Below are 27,464 nucleotides of genomic sequence, written 5' to 3' on the forward strand. Positions count from 1 at the left end.
AAGTAATATGAAGTTATGTGTAACTTTACATACAGAAATAGTGTGGGAAGTTCTTCTGTATATGTGCTGCTTTTATTGCTTAATGAGTAAATCTGTTTTGGCGAGTGGCTTAGCAGAATAGAGCTAGGCAGGAAAACTAAACTGAATACTGGGAGAAAGAAGGCAGAGTCAGAGAGACGCCATGGAGCCATCAGAGGAGAAAGACACCAGCCGCCAGCTGGAACCTTGCTGGTAAGCCACGAGCCTCGCAGTAAAATATAAAATAATAGTAATGGGTTAATTTAAGAAATAAGAGCGATCTAGAACTATGCATAAGCTAATAGACCAAGCGATGTTGTAATTAATATAGTTTCTGTGTGATTATTTCGGTTCTTTGCAGCCAAGAACAAACAAGCAGCCTCCTTACAACATAGAAAAACATCAATTTATTTCTAGAGTTCAGAGGCAGTGGGAGCTATCCTTATAACTAACACATTTTAAAACTAGGACATTGATGTTTCTCATAACTACTAAAATCACATACTATCCTATCATGTATTTTTCGAAATGTATATTTTTCTGAAAAGTTGACTTTTTTACGTCAGCAATTTATATTTTATATTAAATATAGAATGGTGATCCTTCAAATTACTTAACAGGTCAAGATATAAGCAGTGGTTTTGTCAGATCTTAATAGGAATCGTAGGAAAAAAAATCTAAGTGATGTGAATGTAAGAGGAAACTCAGAAACTATTTATTGTTATTTAACTGAAAACATGCTGCTGTAACAGGTGATGAACATTTCAAGACCATGAAAGCGTATTAGTTCTTTTACATATCTTTAATCTTTAGTGAGAAACTGAAATGAAAAGATAAAATACATTAAATTAAAAAATAGTACCAACCAAAGATGGGCTTATCAGGGGCAGTGAGATTGCCCCCTGGGAGTAAAGGCACTGGGTGTTCAAGCCACACAACATATCCTTAGGTTCTGTCTTAGAATCCATGGGAAAAAAAACGGACACTTGAGAATGGATCTGTAATCCCAATATTCCTACAGTGAGATGGGAGGTAGGAAAAGGAACATTGCCTGGAAGTGGTATGCAGTAAGACAAGAATAGCAAGAGAACTCCCTCAGCAAGGGTAGAAGGAAAGAGCAAACCCTGACAGGAGCGTGTGAAGGAGGGGGGGGGGTGCATTACTTCCTAGTTTGTAGTTCAACTCAGAAAGGATCTACAAAATATATTTGCCTCTGTATTTATCCTATTTCTAGACTAATCAATTTGAACAGAATTCCCCCCATTCCTGTACTTAGAAATACTTGAAACACATGCAGTACAAGGATATGCTGTTGATATAGGCTCATTGTCTAAGTTTGACTGCTAGGTTTGGGAAGCTTTTTAATAAAACCTGTACACCAAGTAGCATTGTGGCCTGTAACTTCAATCTCAACATTTGTTGGGCAAAGTCGGGATGGCTGTTCTCAGGCTTTCTACATAGATTAATTTGGCCTTAGCCTTTTATTGCATGTTTCAGATAAAATATCCTAAAGTCTTTTTAGGATCTAATAATGTAAAAATTCAACTATTGTTTCATTGCAAATAAACATGTTTAGTAATAAAAGAAAACATACCTTTTTACTAAGTGGGATTTGCTTTGGTCTTTGTAACATAGGGCAATAAACCTATCATCACAGATAAGTCAAAAATGGCCTGCAAGGCCCCTTCTTTAGCAACATAGCACCTATACTAAGGCAGTTGCTGACTGACATTATGGTAGGTTTATTAACTATCAAACTTGGAGGAAAGTAACAGATCTAAAATAGTTTTCAGTGGGAAAAATAATCCTGTATTTTACTGAGTCCTGTTGATAGTTTTTCCTAGTTTTGAGGTTGGAATCAAACCAAGGCTGGTCATATTATATTCAGTCTCTGCGAAGACATTCTGATTTTGCAGGATTGGCTGCTTTTTGTGCATACTGGAATAATTTTATAGTTTCTTTCTTATTTTTACTATTAATTTATCTTTGCAATAACATTTCTATTTTTTGTTTATTTTTGAAATTGTATTTTAATTACATTTTTCCCTTGTCTTTTTCCCCCTCCAAACCCTCCTATTAACCTTCACGTCATCTCTTTTTTAAATTCATGGCCCCTTTTTTCATCAGTTGTTATTGTTTTCATGGATACATTTCTGGATATATTTATCTTCTGTGTATGTTTTCAGGGCTGACCATCTGGCACTGGACAACCAGTTGATGTGATTTTTGCCTGGGGAGGATTACCTCTTCCCCTTCCCACTCTGTTCCATTGTCTGTAGGTCCTTGTTAGGATTTTCTTCACTGTTCAGTTTGTCAGTCATAATTTTTCTTATTTTCAAATAAGACCTTGTTTGTAAGTGAACTAAATACTTCGATAATGCCATTCTGACTCAATTGGGTTAGCTTGTGGTATTGTTTTAGATCATTTGTTCCTGAGCCATAGTGTGAAATTTTCATCCCACCTATAAAAAGTTAGATAATAGGCCCCATCTTTTGTCAGCTAAAACTATATTTATAATGTTTCTATCCTGTTCACATATGTGTCCTAGCTCAATGACATTTTTCTGATATCAGATATCGGTAAATTAAAGGTTAGATGTGTTGTTCCTTTATTTCCTTAGGACTTTTTTGTATGCTCAACCTAATCTCTGATCACTGAAGATGCAACCTCAGTGTTTTCTCTAATGATTCTTTTAAAGGTTTATGTTAGGATTGCACCTTCATTGAAATTATGGCTTTATTAAATGTACCTTATATAATAGCTGCACATGATTATCTGCTTCGTTGGTTTGAGAACTCTTACAGTATGCTTATAGAGGTGATTTTCTTTCTTTTTCTCTTAGAAACATTTTGAAAACTTCAAGCTGCATCAAGGCATTTTTGTCAGCAGTATGTTCTTTTCTCACTTCCTTTCTCTTTTTCATTTTCATTGTGGGAGAGTATTGTTTGTTGTTTCCTTTGAGAGATGGCCTTATATAGCTCTTGGTGACCTTAAACTTGCATGTAGTTGAAGATGACCTTTTACCATCTGCTCCTTGCTTCTCTGCCTTTAGAAAGCTGAGTTTGTAGGCACTTACCTGTCATATGCAATCATTTCTGAGCCAGTTCTGAGTCCTTAAAAAGTTACTATTCTTTCAACTTTTAAAAACAAATAATATTTTCGTTATATTTTTAAGTTAAAATTATAAATTCACATTATTAGTTGTGTTTATAAATCTGTTCTCAATATGTTTAGGTAGCATGTAGCAAGTTGTGAGTATAAGGTATTAGGTTTTATTTTATTTTGTTAATGTAATTAATTAGGCAGTTGTAAGAGCCCACTACAACAAAATGCTCCTAATAAGTCAGTTAATATGTGTGGAAGTGCTTAGTCTTATTACAACTTGATATGCCTTGTTTTGTTGATACTCTGGGAGACCTGCCCTTTTCTAAACAGAAACGTAAGAGAGGTGGATTAGCGGGTGGGAACAGGGTGGGAGGGACTGGGAGGAAAGGAGGGAGGTGGTGGAAAATAATAAATAAGTTTATTTATTATAAAATATAAGAGGTTCAGGGTCATAACAGTGGCATTGTTTTGCTGTGGTGGAGGAATCTTGTGGTAGATGGCATCAGAGAAGCAGGAATTTACTAGAGATCTGTGAAGAGATCAGAAGCTGGAGACACTTAGAGTGAGACTTGCTTTTTTGTAGCAATTTTCTCATGAGAACTAGCAAGGATGAGAGAACGGCATAACCTACCTCTGGGAGCTGTGCACTTAACGGCCTAAAGTCCTTAAACCTTAATTGTTGGAATACTCTTTAACACTGCCAAGCATGCAGCGTAGGGACCCTTAGATGAAAAAAAAATCATGTCTAAACCATAGTAGCCATCTTAAATCCTAGTTTATAATCCTCAGGACTAGACTGAATTTCTTGTATGCTTTTTCTGTAAGACTGTTCGTTTTTGGCATTCAGCAGGGGTTTCTTGGCCCTGCCATCATTTGTGCCCAGGTTATCGTGACAAGCTAGACTGGAAACTCCTACGGCAGGGATTTTCTCTACTCCCTCAAAGACAAAGACCTTTTATAATATTTTAACTGTCTGCTTCTCCACAGCCCTGCTTCCAGCTTAGCTTTTCTTAAGTTACTTTTAATGCTTACTTTTGCCAAAAGGGAGCATGTAAGTAATACGGGTCCTGTATTGTGCTTTAGGGGCCCGTGGCTGTTTATTGGTGCACAGAAGATGTCTGGAGCATAAATCTGTGCCAGCTATGACCCAAATATGCAGAAAAGATAAAAGAGAAGAAAATATCTATTCAGCAAATTTAAAAATCACGTCTTTAGAATCATTTCTGTTTCTACCTAGTTTACTCAGCATTTCTGTTAATATATAACTTGATTATAGCAAATACTTTTAAAATGGAAATTTAATTCTTTTACTCCTGAGGTGAAGAATACCAAGTTTGTCTAAAGGCACATAATTAACCTGGGAGGAAAATGCTTTCTGCAGAAAATTGTACAGGAAGCTGTAGTCCATTTGTGTGTTCCGCTATTTCCTTGTCTTTGTAGACAATTGTACAGGAAGCTGTAGCCCATTTGTGTGTTCCGCTATTTCCGTGTCTTTGTAGACAATTGTACAGGAAGCTGTAGCCCATTTGTGTGTTCCGCTATTTCCGTGTCTTTGTAGACAATTGTACAGGAAGCTGTAGCCCATTTGTGTGTTCCGCTATTTCCGTGTCTTTGTAGACAATTGTACAGGAAGCTGTAGCCCATTTGTGTGTTCCGCTATTTCCTTGTCTTTGTAGACAATTGTACAGGAAGCTGTAGCCCATTTGTGTGTTCCGCTATTTCCGTGTCTTTGTAGACAATTGTACAGGAAGCTGTAGCCCATTTGTGTGTTCCGCTCTTTCCGTGTCTTTGTAGACAATTGTACAGGAAGCTGTAGCCCATTTGTGTGTTCCGCTCTTTCCTTGTCTTTGTAGACAATTGTACAGGAAGCTGTAGCCCATTTGTGTGTTCCGCTCTTTCCTTGTCTTTGTAGACAATTGTACAGGAAGCTGTAGCCCATTTGTGTGTTCCGCTCTTTCCTTGTCTTTGTAGACAATTGTACAGGAAGCTGTAGCCCATTTGTGTGTTCCGCTATTTCCGTGTCTTTGTAGACAATTGTACAGGAAGCTGTAGCCCATTTGTGTGTTCCGCTATTTCCTTGTCTTTGTAGACAATTGTACAGGAAGCTGTAGCCCATTTGTGTGTTCCGCTATTTCCGTGTCTTTGTAGACAATTGTACAGGAAGCTGTAGCCCATTTGTGTGTTCCGCTATTTCCGTGTCTTTGTAGACAATTGTACAGGAAGCTGTAGCCCATTTGTGTGTTCCGCTCTTTCCGTGTCTTTGTAGACAATTGTACAGGAAGCTGTAGCCCATTTGTGTGTTCCGCTCTTTCCTTGTCTTTGTAGACAATTGTACAGGAAGCTGTAGCCCATTTGTGTGTTCCGCTATTTCCGTGTCTTTGTAGACAATTGTACAGGAAGCTGTAGCCCATTTGTGTGTTCCGCTCTTTCCTTGTCTTTGTAGACAATTGTACAGGAAGCTGTAGCCCATTTGTGTGTTCCGCTATTTCCTTGTCTTTGTAGACAATTGTACAGGAAGCTGTAGCCCATTTGTGTGTTCCGCTCTTTCCTTGTCTTTGTAGACAATTGTACAGGAAGCTGTAGCCCATTTGTGTGTTCCGCTATTTCCTTGTCTTTGTAGACAATTGTACAGGAAGCTGTAGCCCATTTGTGTGTTCCGCTATTTCCGTGTCTTTGTAGACAATTGTACAGGAAGCTGTAGCCCATTTGTGTGTTCCGCTCTTTCCTTGTCTTTGTAGACAATTGTACAGGAAGCTGTAGCCCATTTGTGTGTTCCGCTATTTCCGTGTCTTTGTAGACAATTGTACAGGAAGCTGTAGCCCATTTGTGTGTTCCGCTATTTCCGTGTCTTTGTAGACAATTGTACAGGAAGCTGTAGCCCATTTGTGTGTTCCGCTCTTTCCTTGTCTTTGTAGACAATTGTACAGGAAGCTGTAGCCCATTTGTGTGTTCCGCTATTTCCGTGTCTTTGTAGACAATTGTACAGGAAGCTGTAGCCCATTTGTGTGTTCCGCTCTTTCCTTGTCTTTGTAGACAATTGTACAGGAAGCTGTAGCCCATTTGTGTGTTCCGCTCTTTCCGTGTCTTTGTAGACAATTGTACAGGAAGCTGTAGCCCATTTGTGTGTTCCGCTCTTTCCTTGTCTTTGTAGACAATTGTACAGGAAGCTGTAGCCCATTTGTGTGTTCCGCTCTTTCCTTGTCTTTGTAGACATGCTGTGTGTTTCCATGTGCCACATAATTTGTTGCTTAAAAATCTACACATTATTCTTTTTTTAGTTTTTTTAATATTTATTTATTATGTATACAATATTCTGTCTGTGTGTGTGTCTGCAGACCAGAAGAGGGCGCCAGACCTCATTACAGATGGTTGTGAGCCACCGTGCGGTTGCTGGGAATTGAACTCAGGACCTTTGGAAGAGCAGGCAATGCTCTTAACCACTGAGCCATCTCTCCAGCCCCTACACATTATTCTTAACTGTGCAGAACCTTCTCTTTTATGTTGGAATATAATAAGACTATTATATATAAATCTTGACTCTGTAAATTTATTTTATAGCATTTCTGTGAAATACTCTCTAGCTGCCATAGTTTCCTTCAAATGTTTATTATCCATGATTTGTTTTTAATTTTTGGAGCCAATCACAATGCTTCTGGTCCCTCACTTCCTGCTGTACTTTATTTGTATCTTCTAATTCCATGTAACTTTTAAAATCTACTATCATAGTTATTATACACACGTGATTTTTATCAGTGCCTAGGAAATTCCAGTCATGATTTTTTCTTTTTTTATTTATTTTATTTTTTAATTTATTTATTTAAGATTTCTGTCTCTTGCCCCCCACCGCCTCCCATTTCCCTCCCCCTCCCCCAATCAAGTCCCCCTCTCTCGTCAGCCCAAAGAGCAATCAGGGTTCCCTGCCCTGTGGGAAGTCCAAGGACCACCCACCTCCATCCAGGTCTAGTAAGGTGAGCATCCAAACTGCCTAGGCTCCCACAAAGCCAGTATGTGCAGTAGGATCAAAAACCCATTGCCATTGTTCTTGAGTTCTCAATAGTCCTCATTGTCCGCTATCTTCAGCGAGTCCGGTTTTATCCCAGGCTTTTTCAGACCCAGGCCAGCTGGCCTGGGTGAGTTCCCGATAGAACATCCCCATTGTCTCAGTGTGTGGGTGCACCCCTCACAGTAAAAAACAAGGACTTCTTGAATTTTGCATGCAAATGGATAGAAATAGAAAACACTATCCTGAGTGAGGTAACCCAGACCCAAAAAGAGGAACATGGGATGTACTCACTCATATTTGGTTTCTAGCCATAAATAAAGGACATTGAGCCTATAATTCGTGATCCTAGAGAAGCTAAATAAGAAGGAGAACCCAAAGAAAGACACATAGGCATCCTCCTGAATATTAACCTTCATCAGGCAATGAAAGGAGACAGAGACAGAGACCCACATTGGAGCACCGGACAGAAATCTCAAGGTCCAAATCAGGAGCAGAAGGAGAGAGAGCACGAACAAGGAATCCAGTCATGAATTTAAAATCTTCGCTATAGTTGGGCTAAATCATATGAAAAAGATTTCTTGGAAAATTTTTCTAAACTTAAGATGAGCAGTCCACCAGTGAACTAGCTAATGTCTAATTGGTTTAGGAACTTTCATGATGGTTCTTTTCATTTTCTGTGCATGCAGGTGCTTGTGTGTGTGCAAGTATATGTGTGTAAATATATATGCACATGTGTAAACGCCAGAGGACAGCCTCATGTATCCATTCCTCGGGAGTCTTGTACCTTCTTTCTGAGGCAACCTCTCGTTTGTACTGGAGCTTGCCTAACAAACTAGACTGCCCCCCGCCCCAGCTAGTTCACTTACATGTTTCCACTCCCAAACAGGGATGGCATGCGCTGCAGGCTTTTAAAATGATAATGTGTTTAATAGATCTTGTTAGCTATGACTTGATTGTATGGAATAATAAAACTTGCTTTTTCCTTTTAGAATAAAAAAGAGGGAAAGAAATACTGAATGTATTTTATTGGCACTTATATGCTTAAAGAATTAGAATATAACCTAGTCCAAATGCTTTAAATTTTTTATTGGTAAGAAAAATTAGCTTAGAAATTCCTGGTAACCACCGACTTACACAATCGTTAAAGGCAGAATGATGTCCAGGTCAGCGGTGGCCAGTGAGTACTCTGGCTGCCAACATTTATTAGTTGAGTCTATCAAGATCTTCAGAAGTAATGATATTGTTATTGATAAATCTAATGATTAGCAGCAACTTCAGTGCTAAAGTATAGACCTATGGAACCATTTTGTGAAACTCGCACTACAGAAGGAAACATGCCAACGTCAGTAACACAAAGCTAAGCAGATCCTGACAGAAGCACAAACCTTTCTTACTTTCCATGTTCCATGAGTAGCCGCACAAAACTGTGATTGGTCACCCTAAATTCACTTGGTGACCCCTCTGGTCTCTCACCTTGCTTTATATTCTGTATTACTTAGTTTGGTTTTGTTATTGTAGTTTAGGTTTTTGAAATAGGGTCTCATACTGCCCAAGCCGGCCTCAAACTGAAACCAGAGAGGTTTTGAATTGCTGATCTGCCCTGACTGTGCCTCCCAAGTGTTGAGATTACAGGTGTGTAAACACTATGCCATCTTTGTGTGATGTATTATTTCTAAACAGTTTGTCTCTTGGATACGCTTCGTGCCCCTACACTAGTCAGTGGTAACAGTGTCAGAACCAAACTGTGGAGAAATATGAGTAGGAGAGCAACTGAGGTCATCTCTCTGCCTTGGTCTCCTCACGTTAACATGGAGGATGTCTGCTTTGTCAAGCTTTGTTTAGAGTCTAGGGAGAATGAGGGCTATGTTGGTAAGTTTCTAGGTTCTGTCTGACTGTCCTTGTCCATAAGAAAACAAATGAAAAGTTTGTTTCATTGAGATTAAGGTTGAAATATATACTGATAAGTTGTTTAATACTCCCGAAGCCCTGAGAGTGGCACTTCCTGTGTTTTTACAGTTTTTTTTATTTGAAGTTAATTTAAATATATTTAAATATTGCGTTGACTTAACTGTTTTTATTGGAACTGCTCTTTGTCTTTTTTTTTTTTCCATTGTAACTCAAACTTTGTTAAGGAACAACAATTTTCTGTGTTGGCAATGTTAAATGTAACCTTAGCTTTCAATTCATTGCTGCAGTTATATTTCCAGAGCCTGCTGTAGGAGATAAACCCATTGCAAATGAAGACAGCATTCATTTTCCTTCTACCTCAGGCCAGACAAAATTGATTGGGGTAATAAAATGACAGCACCTTGTAATATACTGAAGCCTCTTTAATTTGAAAACCAGTTCCAACCTGATTCCACGCTTGTTTAAAGCTAATTTATGGCTTACATAATTTTCAGCTGGCTGACCAAGGTAAAGGATGATGTATGAAAATTGATAAGGAATTAACTTATGATACATTGAGATGTGTCTTGTTAAAGTCAGATGGTGTTAAAAACAGAAGGCAGAGAGGGGGAGACAGAAATAGTAAGCAGTTTTTTTCTTATGTAGGTAACACCACTAACATCAGTTTGTCAGCATGTTTTGTCTTAACTAGCTTCCTGTCATTGTACAGTCTGTCCTATTTTGTGGTTTTTGTTTTTTAAATTCTTCATTTGTCATAACATTACAGTCAGTCTGATAAGGATGAACACAGCCAGCAGCTGTTAGCTTGCACAGTGCCGAGACAGTATGGTATGGAATGGCGAGGCTGCTAGGTAGTTCAGTCGGCCACTGTCTTCATGACAAGTGTCTTTCTCAGATCAGACTGAAAGAATTTCGAGCTCTTCCTATTTGTATCAGCTTTCTAACTGTGTGGACTGTTTCATCCCTTTATTCTACTATATTTAATCATTGTTACTGACAAATAATAAATCCTCCTTGTAAAGTGTTCTGTATTATGAATGGGGCCAGGTTTTCAGAATTGTTGTCAGCATTCAGGACTGGAGAATAGATGGTGTAAATAATTTACATGGTAACTCTGTCTTACCTTCTTAAAAAGACTGGGGGATTGGCATGCTTAGGGTGCTATTTGTTTGCTTGTTTTGTTTTTGCCATTTTGCCATATCCTATCATTGTAACATCCTAAAAAGTGTAAACTGGATGTAGTGTGACTCATACCGGCCATCCTAAAACTCAGAGGCCAAAGCAGGAGGATTACTATGAGATGCACTTCAGCAGGGGTACAGAGTGAGATCGTGGCTCAAGAAAATGAACAAAGCAACAGCAGAACCCTGGAGTGGTGCACTTGTCATTTGTAGCTGCTTGTGTTATAGGTCACACACTGCAGGTGTGTTGGGTGCTGACACTAAAGAAAATAGTAAATAAACCAGTGTGTACAGGTATTAGCAAAAGTCGTCTCAACCTGCCCTAAATTGTATTTAGTTATGCTTAACCTTGTACACAGCATTGTAATGAAATAGTTAAGGTTTATATATATTTTATATATGAAGTTCAGTTCTACAAAAAATGCACAAATGGATGATTAGAATCTATAGCTGTAAAATTTCAGAGGAGAATGTTTCTTTAAGAAACATTTGAAGTGATAACAGAAGAAAAAAACAGGTAAGAAACACGGGCATAAATAACCTTGATCTTCATATTTTCCTTCATATTACCTTATTAATGTTTCCTTAATATTTAGGTGTTAAGCTGGTTCTTTTCTCCTAAGCCAGTTTTGTGTTCTGTACAGAGTGGGCATAGGAATAATTGAGAAGTGAATAATAGATCCATTTGTTACTGTTGTCTGCTGCTCTTTATTGGGATAATAACCTATGCATGCTTGGAGAGGTAATTCCCACTGATGATGATTTCATTTTACAATAGTTATACATTTAACATAAACCTTACGTAGAACTGTGAAATTTGACCTCTTCCTGGAGTGACAGTCTATACAACACTGTCTTGATGCTAGGCAGAGGTAGCAAGCAGCTTCCACTCAGCCACATTGACATGAACCACAGATAGTCTTCAGTGTACCGTGCTCCTGAACTTCAGTGTTCAGTAAGTAGATTTGGTGTATTGGTACATTTTTGACAATGAATGTATTAAGTTCTTAGAGGAAAAACTATACTATACAACAATCCACAAATGCCAACTAAGGTTTCAGATCACTTTGTAATTATTGAAAACTCAACATTGTGTCATCCATACAAGGAGACCAACCCTGGGCAGGATTCTCGTTATAACATCTTTACAGTGTACTTTGGGGATCTCTGAAATAATAGGAACTTGGCACTTACCAGTAGCCTTCCAGGTTATGTTTCTCTTTCACATATTTCCAGAGTATAATCTATGACAGACATACCTCACCATCTTTATTTTATCCAGCATTGAGTTGTAAAGCTTCAAAAACTGAGTCAGGCAGATTCCTTCCTTTTGAGCAACTTTATCTCATTAGAAACAAAATCAGTTCAAAACACGCAGGACTTAACACTATTTCTTTTCAGTCAAGCTTTATGATATTGTGGAGATATAGAGGTAAACCAATTATATAATGATCAAAGCAAATGTTTAACAGAATGAAATATAACAGCAATATTTCATTATATACATTGCATACTCATTTCTATGCTAAATATTTAATTGCTAAAACATTTCCATTGTAGTTTCAGCATAGTATCCAAGAAAAAGATATGTACTGTTGAGTTTTAGTAGAAATAGCTTTCCTTTTGTTTGTTTGATAAAGTCCTGTACATCCAAGGCTGACTTTAAGTTCACCCTGAAGCCTAAACTGACCCTGAGCTTGCCACGTGCAGGCTGGTCTTTCTGTGATCCTTCTAAGCTAGCTTCAGTACTGGGATGGCAGATGTGACCAGTTCCAGCCTACCCTGGCCGTATTTTTTATTGCTTTTACCTTCTTTGACAATCTACAGGCTTCAATCCTGAATTTTACATTCAGCCTCATTTTCATTGGGTTCATTGCCACTAAAATTTAAACTAATACTGCTTTTGAGATTCTTTTTTTCAGTTATACTTCTTTTTAACTAAATTTCAAAGCCCATGATTTGAGTGAACTTGGAATCAAAGCACCCATCCATGCACAAATAAATGATTGTTATTTTCCTTTTGTAACTTTAACCTCTTAAGAAATATGTTTCTAAAACAAAGATGTATTTTCCTTCACTCTGAATTTTTTAAAGTTTCATAAAAGTGAAGTTTCTAGAGATATTCAGGTAAAAGAGAATATAAAAGGTAACATTGCTGATTTTATGTATATGCTAATACACACATATATATATATAATACACGAGAAAAGACTGTAGAAAACTTTTCAGATAGATTCTTTTACTTTCACAGAAACTGACTGGCTTGAGTAACTCTAAAATTCCCTCAAACATTGAAATGAGTTATTTTTCAAGTAGCAGATTAAGTAACTACAGAGAAATATTAAAATAATTTTGGCATTGTTTTTAAAAATTATATCTTCATTTCAGTTTTGCTTTCCAGAGTTACTGTATTTCAGTATGTACTCATTTCTTTCTTGTGCTGTTTAGAGGAGAGTTGACACATGACTTGGTATCATGTTCTAAGGGGTTAGTTCTTCAGCTCTGTTCTTGACTTGAGTAACTCTCCATGTGGACATATGAAAGAACAAGATCAAGTTACCATAAATAAGTGAATTAATTGTCACACCCTGGTGGATTTCATATTGAAAGAGAAATAAAGATAAATATAAATCATTAGTATTTGGCTTGTAATTAGATTGAAAGGATTTTGATGAGTTGAATTGTATTTAAAAGAACAGTGAATCATTTTCACACTAATCCTGAAGCATTGGTAATTTAAAATGTTACATGATATATAGTATGCCAGGAATTTTGTTATTGCCCTTAAATAAATGAAAAATAAATGACAAAACATAAGAAGTATAATAGATAATTTGATATCATGTAAGAGCCTAACTTAAGGCACACGTTTGCAGAATGTGGGAGACTTGATAAGTTTTCCATAGAATATGGATTAGCTCATTGTTCCTAGAAAGGTATTAATGTATGGAAGTCACAAAACCCTACTTGTTTATACATTGATACATGGTATAGGCACACTGGAATTTACCCTTCTCAGCCTTCCTGTGTTCACCTTTAAGCAAATACTGACAACTTACTACATCCACATAGTTGTCAAGACTAGGACGTGCTGGCATTTGAGTACAGTTTACGTGTTTTTCATGGGTTTCCATGTATTTTAATTTATACTGACTGATCATAGGTCTACATTTTTATGGGTTTCTGTGTATGTTAATCTAAACTGGCTTATCATAGTCCGCATGTTTTTCATGGGTTTCTGTGCATGTTAATAGAGACACAGAATGAAGTAGTCATGATCTAGGAAAAACTAAAACTTCTTTTGTTGCACATTTTGTGTAGGTAGATTTTTCATTTTATTGTTTGGGATATGTCAGTATAATAAATCATTTTTATTGGTTTGATACAAAATAAGATATTAAATTTTCCTTGCACTGTGTTATATATTGCTTGTAGTTCACCAAGACCTGATTGGCTATATGATTGCCACAGGAAGAACAGATTTTATCATTTGAAATTAGTTTCATGTTGCATCAGTGCAGTGATACAAATATCTACCTAATTATGAGTATTTTCATGTTTTGATTTTTAAACCTAGTTTGTACTTGTTTGCTTTTAGCCCTTAAAGTTTTAATTATTTATCTCTAACCTCTTTATTTGATGTAGTTTTTTTTTTTAATACCACTACTTTCTTTTTCTCTGTGGCCTGCCAGAATTGAAAAATGCTGCTTCATGAAAGGAAAAGCAAAAATCCTAAGTCCCAGTGTTTTTTCCTTAAGGTGACCAACTGTGAGAATTACTTACTTACTAAATTTTAAAGGGTTATAGTTGTAATGTTTAAAGAGCAGAAATGGCAAGGATAAAATAGATAATTAAGCAAATAGGTTTGCTGGCTATTAATTTTCCATTTAGAGGTGTTGGCATCATACTACATTATTACTGAATTTTTCCAATAAACGCTTTAGACATTAATTGTTTATTAACAAAACTTGGGAAACAAATACATAATGCCCCAAATACACAAAACTGCAAATTTTTAGTTTTCTTGGCATCTTTAGCTGCCTTGGATTTTCCAGCCAGTAGCAGTACTCAATGACCTTCTCTGTTCTTAGAGTGGTGTACTATCCTCTATTCAGTACGCCATGATGGATCATTTTTATCTGCATCTGGCATCTGCTCTGTTTATATGGAATAAATATTTATGTTTTCTCAGTTTTCAGGGTTAGAAGATTCAGATAGGATAGGTTTGAGGTATCAGCTATAATTTATTGCTTGAAAAAAAGCACGAATACTGATTCTGTGTGGAGAAGAAAACCATATAAACATCTCACCTGCAGGTTTGTAACCGAGGTAGCGTCACCAGTTCTTCCTTGAGAAAATACCTTTAAAAAAGGAAAGCACTGAAATAGTTAATGGTTCATGGTTTTCTGCATATGTTCTCAGAACAGACTGTTACCTTGTTTGCCATGGTGATAACATTACCTACTGACCTAATGCCACGCTGATCAAGTGTGTGAGTTTGAAAATCTACAATGCCTTTGTCTCACTCCAGAAAGTGTATCCATATCACCTAACTACTGGTAGGTTTCTGTTGGACAGCTAGATGTCTGTACAGAATATGAGCATAACTATATTATTACTTAACCTATGCTTCTTAAAGACTTAGGAAAACGTCTGAGTTGTTTTGGAAATATTCACCTTGTATTGAGGTTTTAGGTTTGCATTCCTTGACTATGGCTTTATATTGGCTCCTCTGGGCATAAAACACAATTTTACTGAACTGTGGTATGTAAATTAAAATGCATTCCTATGTAACTTTTTAAAGATAGCAGCTCTCATTTTAGCCCTACTCTTGCTTAAAGCAGTTGATGCATTTTATTAGCAAATTTTATTTTATTATTTTTTTGGGGGGGGTGTTAAGACAGGGTTTCTCTGTGTTACTTTGGGGCTGTCCTGGAACTAGCTCTTGTAGACCAGGATGGTCTCAATCTCACAGAGATCCGCCTGCCTCTACCTCCCAGTGCTGGGATTAAAGGCATATGCCACCACTGCCCGGCTTTAATATCAATTTTATAACACTGTACATAAATACACTTGATTTCACCAAACTAGTTAAGCAATTACTTTTCTAATCATTTATTTGTTTGTGCCTTAATGAAATACACAAAAGAACATGAAAAGAAACTTCCTTTATAGGTATTCTGGATATTATAATAATTATTATCAGTAAATTCGCATCATATAACATTAAGCATTTTTCATTTTACTCTTTTTTATTTCTGTTAAGTAATTAGACATGAGTACATATTGTATACCAAGATTAATTTTTAAAGTAGCAGAAACACTCTTGAATGAGTTGAAATTGTTTTGCTTTTTTAAAAGTTATGATCTCATTTGTGTGAGCAATTTTCCTGCCTTTGTTTCTACATGAGTGCAGTGCCCTTAGAGGCTAGAGGAGGGCATCAGAACCCCTGAAACTGGAGTGTTAGGTTGTGAGCTGCTTACGTGGGTGCTGGGAATTGAACACAGGGTCCACTGAGAGAACAGATTGTACTGTTAATTGTAGAACCGTCTCTTCAGTCCTGAACCTGATTTTTCCCTAATACATTATGTTATTAAAATATTGTATCTGCAGGTGTTTATGACAGTACAGTTTGTTTATGCCAGCTTACAGCATTTTATAGTGAATATTTGAGAACCTCTATAGTAGACCTTGACTACTTATTAGCTTACTTCTGTCTAACTCATATCTTAAATTAACCCATATCTATTAATTTCTGTATTGCCATGAGGCTGTGGCTGTAAAGTTCTGGCGTCTGTCTCCAGTGGGGCTACATAGCTTCTCTCTGACTCTGCGTTCTTTATCCCAGCATTCAGTTTAGTTTTCCTTGCCTACCTAAGTTCTGCCTTGTGTGGGCCTAAGACAGTTTCTTTATTAATCAGTAGTATTCACAGCATACAGAGGGGAATCCCACATCACATGTGGTCATTGCTCACATCACAAGAGTTTTTATAAAGCCAAAATGAGATGCTAAAATATGTTCTTACAGTAATTGCAGTCAGCTTACTATGTTCAAATCAATGCCATGACTCTGTTTCTTTTTTCCTCAAGCTGAAAGCTGTAAACCCAATATAAAAGGTCTCTTATATGTTGCTTAGTACTGGAGTCATATTTTTATGCTAAAAGAACGTTTGAGTAAATATAAGAGATATAAGTCATAACTTATCAGCCACCCAGGTATATCAGAAGTGACTTTAATATGATTCTTGTGGTTTTCTCCTATGGTTCAGAGTCGGCAGCTATTGCTACAGTTATGATACTCATGTTGCTGAAACTAGAAAAGCAAAGAATGGTGACTGTGTAGATGGGGACTTGTTGTTGTTGCTGTTGAATACGGTGTCATCACATAGTTATTTGATCAGGGATTGTTGTACAGATGGCTTACATATCTTTCTTTTCAAATGAGATATTTGAAAGTTTCATTGCATGGAATAATATTTTCTTTGTCTTATATTCTAGATGATAAAACATTGAGAAGTACTTCATACCAATAAAATCATTAGCTGCTTATAGAAACCATTGGTTAAATGATGCATTGTCATATAAGCTTTATAAGTACTTTGAATCTTGCCAACTGGCCTACATTTGTGAGCCAATTAAATACATACCATAGAGGAGTTCATTATAGTAACAACTTAAATGATTTTAAAGTTTAATTTTAAAGCAACTCAATAGCAAAGAGATAATCTGTAAATCCAGGAGATAAAAATAATACAACTGATAAATTTGTCCCGATAATAAAGTGCCACTATAGCAGATTTTTTTCTTGAAGTACAATATCCTCTTTTTATTCCATAAAAAGTTAATGTGCCATAGGAGATATGTTACTTGGAAATCTAATGAGCTATTAATTTCTAATAAAACAATGAAGATTAATGGACTCACTCTGGGGAAAATATCACTCAAGTGAAATAAGTGTATTTGAGACAATTTAGGCAGATCATTTGAGAGTAAAGTTTTTATAATTTGCTTCCTAATATGTTTATTTCTAAAGGTTTAGCCTTTGAAGTTGAGTTTGTCTTAATAAAGAAGCAGTTTATGTTAGATTGAGAAATGGCTTGAAGATTCATGAAACTGATCCTTGGAGAGAGGAAATTGTATATTTTTTATATCGTAGCCAAACTTTGTACCAAATCAATCATTAAAAACCAAACTCCCCCTACAAGATGCAATAGGGTTAAAATATATTCCAAATTCTTCTAAAATGAGAACCATATTTAATCAATACGAATCTTGTCTGTAAGTTAGCAGCAACAAAAAGGAATGATGGGTTTTTAGCAGTTGGCTGCCAGCATTTTCAAATAAAGGTCGTTACTGTGTTTAAGTAAGTGTCTCTTTTCCTCTGTAAAATAGGAATTTTGAAATACCCCATTCAAGGTATTAAAGTAAAATATCATTATTAGTGTGAATATCTGCTAGCCACAGAAAATATAGTTGATAATAAAACATGATCATGTTACATTTTTTACAATATAGTTGAATCACGTTCTAAACTTTAAGAAATAAAACACATGACAGTGTGTTTCATTGGTGAAATATTACTCAGTAACTTTAATTTCTGGCAGGCAGTAACTACCGATTTGTAGTGCTGTGCTGTATCAACACAGTGGATACTGTGGAGATGCTAAGCTTCATTGTTCATAACTGACTACTCCCGAGTTGTCTTTGAGGCAGAGTTAAGTTTTGTGAGGACATTTTAAATACAGATGTTATTAGAAAGAGAGGGATTAGAGAAAGAGTAAGGCACACCCGTGTGGGCATGGGTGCTATTTTGATAGTAACTTAAGGTCAAACTGTCTTTACTTCACAGCTGTTCATTTGCCTGTAGTTGTAAAAGTAGTATGGAGAGTTCTTAGGTTTTTGCCAGCTCCTCGTGAACAACTTAGAGAAGAGTTACCATCCATAGTACAGACACCTTAGCGCAGTCCTCAGGAGTAAATGTTGGTGTTTATTAGATTTTTCCAGTGTTGCTGCTTGTCTTTTTTTTTTCTCTAGATAAGATTCAGTCAAGACTCACTTGTGTATCATCAGTTGGATCTTGTTAATCTCTTCCATTTGGTGATGGTTCCCCATTCCACCCTTCCTCATGGCTTTGATACTCAATTATTTTGTACATTGTCTTTTCATGTGCATCTTTTTTGTTTGTTTTTCTAGGCAGGGTTTTTCTGTGTAGTTCTGGCTGTCCTAGAACTCTCACTGTATGACCAGGCTGGCCTCAAACTCACAGAGATCCACCTGCTTCTGCCTCCTGAGTGCTAGGATTAAAGGCCTGCACCACCACCACGTGGCTTCCGTTTGTATTTTTCAAGTATGTTCTCTTGATTAGGCAAGTTGTATGTTAATGAGAAGTCTCTGGCCTGCGTTACGATCACTCTCAGGGTGAAGCATTGGGATATAGCCTGTGCATTCCTCGTAATGCTAACCTGACTATCCTCACTCAGTTGGCTTGGTATTTGTGAGGTTTTTCCATTAGGAAGTTACCATATTTCCTTTTCAGAAAGGAGTTTCAAATTCTTTATATTTGGAAGACAATCCAAGGAGCTGTTTTCCTTTAAGTCCCCGGACAGTTTAAGTCTAGTGAAGAAATTGATTTCACACTATGAAGCAGCCTTGGAAACATTTTAGCTGTAATGACTTGGTGACTAAGGAGAAATGTAAAAAGTGAAAGAGATTTCCTGTACATATCACAGTTACAATCAGATTAGCCGAAAACTATCTTTGAGTGTGATGTGTAGCTTTTGCAATGAGTAAATTAAATATTTTTAATAAAGGCATTGTATACTGAAGAAATTCTGAATTGATATTGTTTATGAGTTTTCAAACGGAAAAAAACCTGTTAGTTGACTATTTAATTACTTAGATACGAAGTTGTTCTTTAACATCAGAATTATCTTATAAAATATTTACAGTTATCTGACTTCCATCGATAACAATATTTAAGGAATTTAAAATATTGAAGTAGATTATCTCTAAACACACATACACCTGAGTAACACTGCTAAAGGACTCAGAGAGAGAGAGAGAGAGAGTGTGTGTGTGTGTGTGTGTGTGTGAGAGAGAGAGAGAGAGAGAAAGAGAGAGAGAGAGAGAGAAAGAGAGAGAGACAGAGAGAGACAGAGACAAATAATTATAGAAGATGGCATGAATTTGAGAGGGAATAGGGGAGAACATAGGATTTAGAAGGGAGAGAGGATGGGGTGAATATGATACAGACATGCTACTCATGTATGAAATTCTCAAAATCTCAAATATTACAATTTGATTTTTTAATTACATTTAAAGTTACATTTCAAGTTGTAATGGTTTTATGTCTAATTTTTAGGAAATTGGGATTATACTCATGAAGAGTCTTCTGTAGCTTAATTGCTATCATTTCATACCATTTTCTTTCTTTCTTCTTCTTATGTTGGATCTGTATCTTCCACTGACTGAATTTATTTCCCTCAGTTTAAATTGTACCTCCTTAGATGGGTGCTCCGATTCTTAGAGCTTTTCTTCCCTGGCAAGTCAGATTCCTTATTGGTACCACATCACATAGGAAAAGTTCAGTCTTTTTTAACTGTCCCATGCTTATGCTATCAAAAGTTACCATTAAGAAAAAATAACAGGAGGACCTTATTCTGCAAGGTCTGCTCCAGAGTCACAAACTAGAGAGGAAGACAGAAAGTACTTTAAAGAGGGAACCAGTGTGTTGTCAGAAATTAGAAATGCCCTACATCTCTTTTTCTGTTTAACTTTTGTGAGGTTGAGTAAAATGATGTTTCTACTGTCTTTTGCTTGAAAAAATAAAGAACAGAAGTGTAAAAACCTGACCAGTCCTGTAAAATCCTGATGGTCCTGTTGCTCCTGAGTCACTACAAAACCATATGCGAGCCAGGAACTAAGCTGGAGACTTAAAAACACAGAGAAACACGGAGAGTCGGAGACGCGGACATGGGGAGAGACAGGGACAGGGGTCATCCTTGATACAAGAATGCCAAATGCCCCATGCCAAACTTTATTATGCTCAGGGGCAGTTTATATAGAAATCCTTAACCATTCCCAGCTCTCGGGATCTGTCAGCTGCAGACTCATCAGCGGGCTTCAGGGTCTCGTGCTCAGAGCAGCCGCTGGCAAAGTCAAGGGGCCAGAGACCTATAGCTCCCGACACAAGTAAAATATTCCATCGGTTTATGAGATGCTCAATGTGCTAGGCAACTTCTCTACCCTAGTCCTCCATTCTCTTAATGATAGTTTTAGTTGAACTGATTTTTACTAAGACCACCCAATGTTACTTTAATTTTATAGTATGTTCATAGGATTTTTAATTAAGTATGCAACTCTGTCGTAAGAAAAATCCATATACTTCTTACAGTAAATTTAATTAAGCATTTCTTGTAAGTTCATTTTAGTGTCTACCATGGCCCACTAAAGTTGGAATTCACTTGTAAAATGGTAGATTAATTGCCTTTTGTATGGAATGAAATAAGAATCTCAAATATGCAGAGTCAGGAAATGTAATTAGAGTCCTCAATTACTTATTCAGTGCATTGGAAAACTGAATGCAGATGTGCAGAAAAGGGCCAAAGGTTGTTTAATGTAGCACAACACACACGTTTTACACTGTACTTAATGACCCAAGTGTTTATTACTACGAGGTAAATGCACCATTTAAAGAATTATGGTGGAACTGTAAAGCATTAAAAGCTCCAATTAATGTTAGTCTGAAGTATGCAGTGTGTTCATTTTGCCTGAAACATTTTCATTATCATCAGTATTTTTCCAGTTATTAAGATAAATTTTTCCTCATTGTGCAGCACTAGAATGTTGGCTATAGTAAACTATGGTCTTCTATACTGTTGAGAGTTAAAACTAATGGATGCCCTCACTACATCATACATAAACACAATAATAATAACTTACATGAAATTAATAAAAGAAAGTGGTGTTTAAGTGCAATTTGAAGTAATGTGGGTGTATTGCTTTTCTTCACCTATGACTACAAATTTTTAAAAAATATATTTTTAATTGAAATAGAATTGCATCATTTTCTCCCCTTCTGTCCTTCTCCTAGCCCCTCCTAGCTACCTTCTTTCTAATTCCTCCCAGACCCCACTACTCTCAAGATGATGGCCTTGTTTTTGTTATGTTGTTACACACACACACACACACACACATGTATATATATGTATGTATAAATATGTATTAATATAACCTGCTGAGTCTATTTTTGTTTGTGTGTATGTTTTCAAGCAGCAAGTGTCCTTTCTGTGAATAGCACCTTTGGGAAAGGAAAAGCAACTAATTTTAATCTTTCTGTAGAAATAAGTGTATGGCCGAACTGTAAAAGATATAAGATACATGTCTTGATTAAAGACATGTTTTATAGTTAGGAAAGTAACCTCTGCTCACAGTGGATATATAAGAAAGCACAGAATCCCACAGACAATAGAATGAAACAATAATATCACGTAGCAGTTTGGGTCCTTAGTGAAGAAATCTTTAAAGAGCCATAGGAAGAAAAGGTTATTTTTAGCTTTTTGAGTATAGAGGTGTGGATGTCTTGGTGTTTGTGTTTTTGTTTTGTTTTCCTCATTAAAAATATCTTTCCCATGTTTTATATACTCTACTTTTATCTAAAACACTAAGTTAATATTATAGTTTAGAACAAATAGCCATTTATTGATTATTTAAGAGTTTTTACTTCACAACATTTTAAGTTTACAGATAACAGGACAGACAATTCTGAGCTCACTTTTCCCAGTTAAGTGCACTGTTTCTATCTTGTGTACCCATTGAACAGTTACCAGAACTAGAAAGTTCGTACCCGATCATTTTAGTGACAATCCTGTGGTGTGTTTTCATTTTCCCACTGGTACTTTTATGGTCCAGTATTCCACTCTGCATTAAGCAATCTTGCCACCTTAAACTTCTACAGTTGTGACGCTTCAAAGTGTTGTCATCCCCGACCTTGACGTTTTTGCAGACTGCTGTTGAGTTATTTTAACATGCTTAGCTCAAGGGAAGGCACCACAGGCTGGAAGCCATGTTCCCTTCTTAGTGCATCACATTGGTGTAGTAGTACTAAGTAGGTGATATTGATCTTGATCATGTGGCTAAGTTGGTATTTACTGGGGTTTTGGCTATAAACTTATGTAAAGAAAGGACAAGGAAATTGTGTGTTTTTATAATTTTACTTTTAAAAGAAAACCTTTAAAACATGGCTGTTAACAAGGTAAGCCTAATGTCTTTACTTGTAAACTATAACTTGAGTTCACAAACTTCTTGAGCAGTAAAAATCTTCAGATAGTAAATAATTAGCCTTTTCTTGGAGTTTAGAGAAAAGAAAAGAAGGTGGGTAGGTTTTATTAATTAACATAATGTCTTTGAACTATTGTCAAAAAAACAATGCATTTGTCGGTAAGGGGAACTAGGAGTCTCCATTCCAAATCATTGACACAAGTTAAATAGCATTTGAAGGAAATCTTGCAAGTGCTATACAGTAAATAGTAAGCATTTTCCTTTGACAAACATGAGAAATGTCTTTACATATTTCTCTTTCACAACAACTCTTCATTCTCTGCCTAGAGCATTAGACCATTATTACATGTCCCTCATGTACCTGGAAATGATGGCTCCCCTCCTTTTCATCCTGTCAGTAAAAACAAACAATAACAAAAAATAAGGAGGCCACTGAAACATATTTAGTTGTTTGGTATTATGGATGTTACTGTCAAATGACTGTACACTTTTGAAATTCCACATCTGATTAAACGAACAACGAGGTCATTGGAATCAATATGTTTTCTGGAGTTTGAATAACAAGCTTAAACGTTAAGAGCATGCCTTTTGCTTTCCAGTACCCCCAAAGGGTATGTTTTCTTGACAGTTGCTTCAGAGATCCTGCACAAAACAAATGTCAAACTTGTCAGGACTGTCACTAAGAAAACGATCCGTGTAGCAGGGGTCTTCTTCCATTGGGAAACAAGCAGATGTCTTAGCTCAGCAAATTGAAACCCCTGGCACGAGAGGCAATGTCTGCTTGCGTTTGCTATCAAGTAGTGAGGAAGTGCTGCGCTGGAAGCCTTTCTTCCTTCGCAGTTTCTCTTGCTCTGCACTTACTCATTAATGATACTTGATCTGTTGCCTGGATGATTTTGTTAATCCTGAACTATATATCAAGTTCTTGTAAAATTGACCTACAATGTTAAACATACACATGTCCAAAGAACAGTCCCATTAGAGCTTTACAGGATCAAGCTGGAATGGTTTTATTTAAGATAAAACCTATTACTATTATTTTTATACTATTATAATATAGCAGCTTCATTGGTACATCCCAGCAGTTAGATTTGTCTTTTCCTCCCCTCCATGATCCTTTGCTACATCTAAGTCACGGCTGTATTGATATAAAATCACAAATAGATAGGCTTGTAATGGTTATATAAGTATTTAAAAACATAAAAAAGCAAATTTTTCAAGTCAAAATTTCAGAATAGAGAAAGGGAGGAGACAGTTGTGTATCTGTCCTAAGAGGAAGCAGTGCTAGAAGAGACATGATTCTGTAACCGTGCTTCCTGATTAGAAAAGACAACCAAAGAAGACTGCTGTTGTATTAACGTGTTAAGTTGAAAATTTACTTCTGTTACGTTTTATATATATATATATATATATATATATATATATATATATATATATATTAAACTCTTTGCAACTTAATGCAAATTGCAAACATTTATTTAACACATTCTCCTATAGTTTCTAATCATTAAATATATAGATAGTTCCTAGACTTCTGGTTCCCCAGGCTTATTACCACATCTCCACATCTGTATATTTAATTTTTTTAATGTGCATGAGTTTTTCTTTTTCTGACTGACCATGTATATGTCACAGAGAGCAGAAGAGGGCAACAGATGGAACCCCTGAAACTGAACTTACAGGTGGTTGTAAGCCTCCATAAGGGAGTAGAAAAACTGATCTTGAGTATTCTGGAAGAAAATGCTGTGTACTGTTGAGAACTGCAGACCCTCAGACCCTGAATTTTCTATGACCTTTTGCCTGCCAGAGTAAACAACTTGTTTTCCTATTCTTGCAGCTGCTCTGGGCACAAGACCCTCATGAGTTCCTGATAGCAGGGGAGTGGTTTCTGGTGGGCTTGCAGCTAAAAAAATCCCAAGACCTAGGGTGTGGCCATTAGTCAGGGAGAGTCCTATATAAGTGGCCCTGGAACACAATAAAGGGGGCATTCTTCTTTCAAGGATGACCTCCCTCCCTCTCTCTCTCTCTGTCTCTCTCTCTCTGTCTCTCTCTCTGTCTCTCTCTCTGTCTCTCTGTCTCTCTGTCTCTCTCTCTCTCTCTCTCTCTCTCTCTCTCTCTCTCTCTCTCTGTGTGTGTGTGTGTGTGTGTGTGTGTGTGTGTGTGTGTGTGTTTCAGTCTCTAGTCTTTAGCCCGACTCGTGAACTGTCCCATGGCATACTACAAGTGTAATATACTACAATGTTCTTAACTGCTGAGCCACCTCTACAGTCATTTGTATTTTGAGTTAAAGAGTGGTGTCAGAGTTGCTAGGTAAAGTTAGATAGTTTATTAACCAACATATCGGTCTGCAAACTCAGTACGACTGTTCAGATGATAAAGTCTTCATTTGTTTCTCAACTTAAAGGTTGGAGTTTAAAATGCCTGTATTGGGGATTGGGAAGGTGCCTCAGAGATACACAGCACTTACTGTTCTTGCAAAGGAACTGGCTTCTGCTGTTAGCATGTACCTTATGGTTGACGACCATCTGAAATTGCAGTCTTAGGAGACTTAGCACTCTCTTCTGTCCTCTGCGCACACGAGAAGGAGTGTGGTACATATACATATATGCAGGACACTCATACATGTGAAAATAAAATAAATCTAAAATGTATGGCTGTTTTTGACACAAACTGCTTCGTTAACTGTACTTATTCAGATGGTAAGAATATAATATAAAGAAGAAGCCCTGCTTTGAGAGCGTCTTGACAGATTGGGTGCTGCCTGACAAAGCGGTTTGCCACTGCTGTAGTTACATTTCAATTCCTGTGGTAGAACAGCACGATCAGGGCCACTTAGAAGAGGAAGCGTTTAATTGGACTTACAGTTTCAGCGTGTCGGAGTGTGTGAGAGCAGAGCAGAGGTATGGTGGCAGGAACATCTGAGAGTGGAGGCAAAGAGGATACGCAGGCGATGGGGCTAGTCTTTGGAAACCACAAAGCTACCCCAGTGACACACTTCCTGCAGTACCATACTTCCCAGTCTTTCCCAAGGAACTCCATCAACTGGGACAAAGTATTCAAACATACAGAGTCTGTGGGAGCCGTTCTCATGCAATCCGCCACAAACTCTTTACCAAGTGATTTTATCCACTGTCAGTATTTCACTACAAGAAGACAATGGAAGGCAGAGAACTAATATTTAATTTTGAATAGGATATAACTATAATATAATTTCTGGGAACTCTTATCTAAAGAAAGCAGCTTCCTATTTACTAATATCTACTCATTAGAGATAAGTTAGGGAGAAAATTAAATAACACATAGTAGTAGTTATGAAAAATATACAAAGTTGTGTTACAAAGATGATATTAAAATCTTTTCTCTGGTGTCTCGTGTACCTATAATGCTTCAGAATGGTTGGTAATATTTATAGTTTCTCTACTTTTCTCCTGTTGACAGAGTCTAAACCATTAATGCTGTGGAGGTGAGAGACAAAATATAGAGGATGCTTGCTTCACTATACTGATTTAAAGTGTTTTGTTTGTGTGTTTGTGTTTGTTTTGCCCATAGAAAACAATTGCATATACTTTGGTTTGCATTGACACAAGAAGAACTCAAAAGTTACTTGATTTCTTAAGTTTAGTTTTCTAAAACACGTAGATACAGGATTGTATTTTTGGTATTAACTTTATTTAAAGATACTTGAGAATTTCTGCCTCTGCTTTAATTAACTCAGTAATATATTAGGCCGTACTTTTATTTCAGTTAATAAAAATGAAAGATCATATGCGATAAATCCTAAGTAACAGGAAAGCAAGACTGTGTGGTACTTGGACATTGTTGAAGGAATATGTGTAAGAGAGGTTGCCAATTATAGGATGAAATATTTTTCCAGACTCATTATTTATACTTTGAAGGTCACCATTTAATAGTAACCACAGGGTACATTTCATTCCTGTGGTAGCCGACATTATGATGTCACTTTATTATCCTCCATGTGCCATGGGAACTGAGGTGAATTATGGGGCCACCACTTAGAGTCGAAGCTGTAGAAGATTGTAAGCAGTCTACAGCATGACATGCCATGTTTCCTATTTTAGAACTGACTGATCTTCAGATAACATATGGTGGTACAAGTAATTGGAAAATTGACAGACCTGTCAAGAAAGTATGCTAGATGAGACCAAAATGCCATGCTGGAGCACATAAAGTGTCTTAGAAGTTAAATTTATTGTTTTTTATCAAAGAGCAAAGGAAAGCTATCTGGTTCTCTTACCACAGAGAACACTGTTCAGTAGCAGGTGTTCAGAAAGTAATTTTGAAAGCCTTGATAAAATTGGTTGCTTTGAAAGGCAGATAGGAAGTTTTAATCAACATTTAGAAGAAAATACCATGTGCTATTATTAAATGTTAGTAACTTTATAGATATATAATCTTTTCCTTAAGGTTTCTGGAATCAGAACAGTACGTTGTTTTTAAATGTATTGTTGGGCTGACACGTTCTATGCAATTTAGAATTTCATGTTTGCTAAAATTTATTTTTGCAGGAAGATGAAAATGAAGCTGAAAGAAAAAATTCATCTCAAGAGTTCAGCATGGAGCAGAAAAATGCAAAGAAATAAGGACTTTCTGTTGTTCTGGAGAGTTTACAACTCATGCTGTGACAAATAACATTTCTAGTTTATAAAATGTTAATTGTAAAATCTAATTTGCAAAACTGTTCTCAATAAAGTCCTTGAAATAGGCGCTTGTATTTGGAACTTATACTTCTTTTTAAAACAATTCAGCTTTGATTTAAAAGCCAAACCTTCAAAATACCTTTTGTGTGAATTTTTTTGTCATTTTCTTTGTGATGGTAGGTTTTGTTTTTCAGTTTTTGTTCTTTTAAGACATGGTCTTATTGTGTGCCCTTGTGGGCCTGGAGCTCCCTATGTAGACCAGGCTGCTCTCAAATTCACAGACATCTGCCTACATCTGCCCCCATTGTTG

The 27,464-nt window shown here is 36.6% G+C and overlaps 1 protein-coding gene across 2 annotated transcripts in view; it reads left to right on the forward strand.

Moving 5' to 3' along the window:
- Positions 1 to 27,220, forward strand: part of Phf14 (PHD finger protein 14) — a 127,008-nt gene extending 99,788 nt beyond the window's left edge. For both annotated transcript variants that reach the window (XM_075953871.1, XM_075953869.1), the window contains one exon: positions 27,023 to 27,220. In XM_075953871.1, coding sequence (XP_075809986.1) covers positions 27,023 to 27,097 — 75 coding nt within the window. In that variant the 3' untranslated portion in view covers positions 27,098 to 27,220. The remainder of the gene's footprint in view (positions 1 to 27,022) is intronic.
- Positions 27,221 to 27,464: the final 244 nt, after the last annotated feature.

This window comes from Microtus pennsylvanicus, chromosome 19 (assembly GCF_037038515.1).
Source record: "Microtus pennsylvanicus isolate mMicPen1 chromosome 19, mMicPen1.hap1, whole genome shotgun sequence".
NCBI classification, from domain to species: Eukaryota; Metazoa; Chordata; class Mammalia; order Rodentia; family Cricetidae; genus Microtus; species Microtus pennsylvanicus.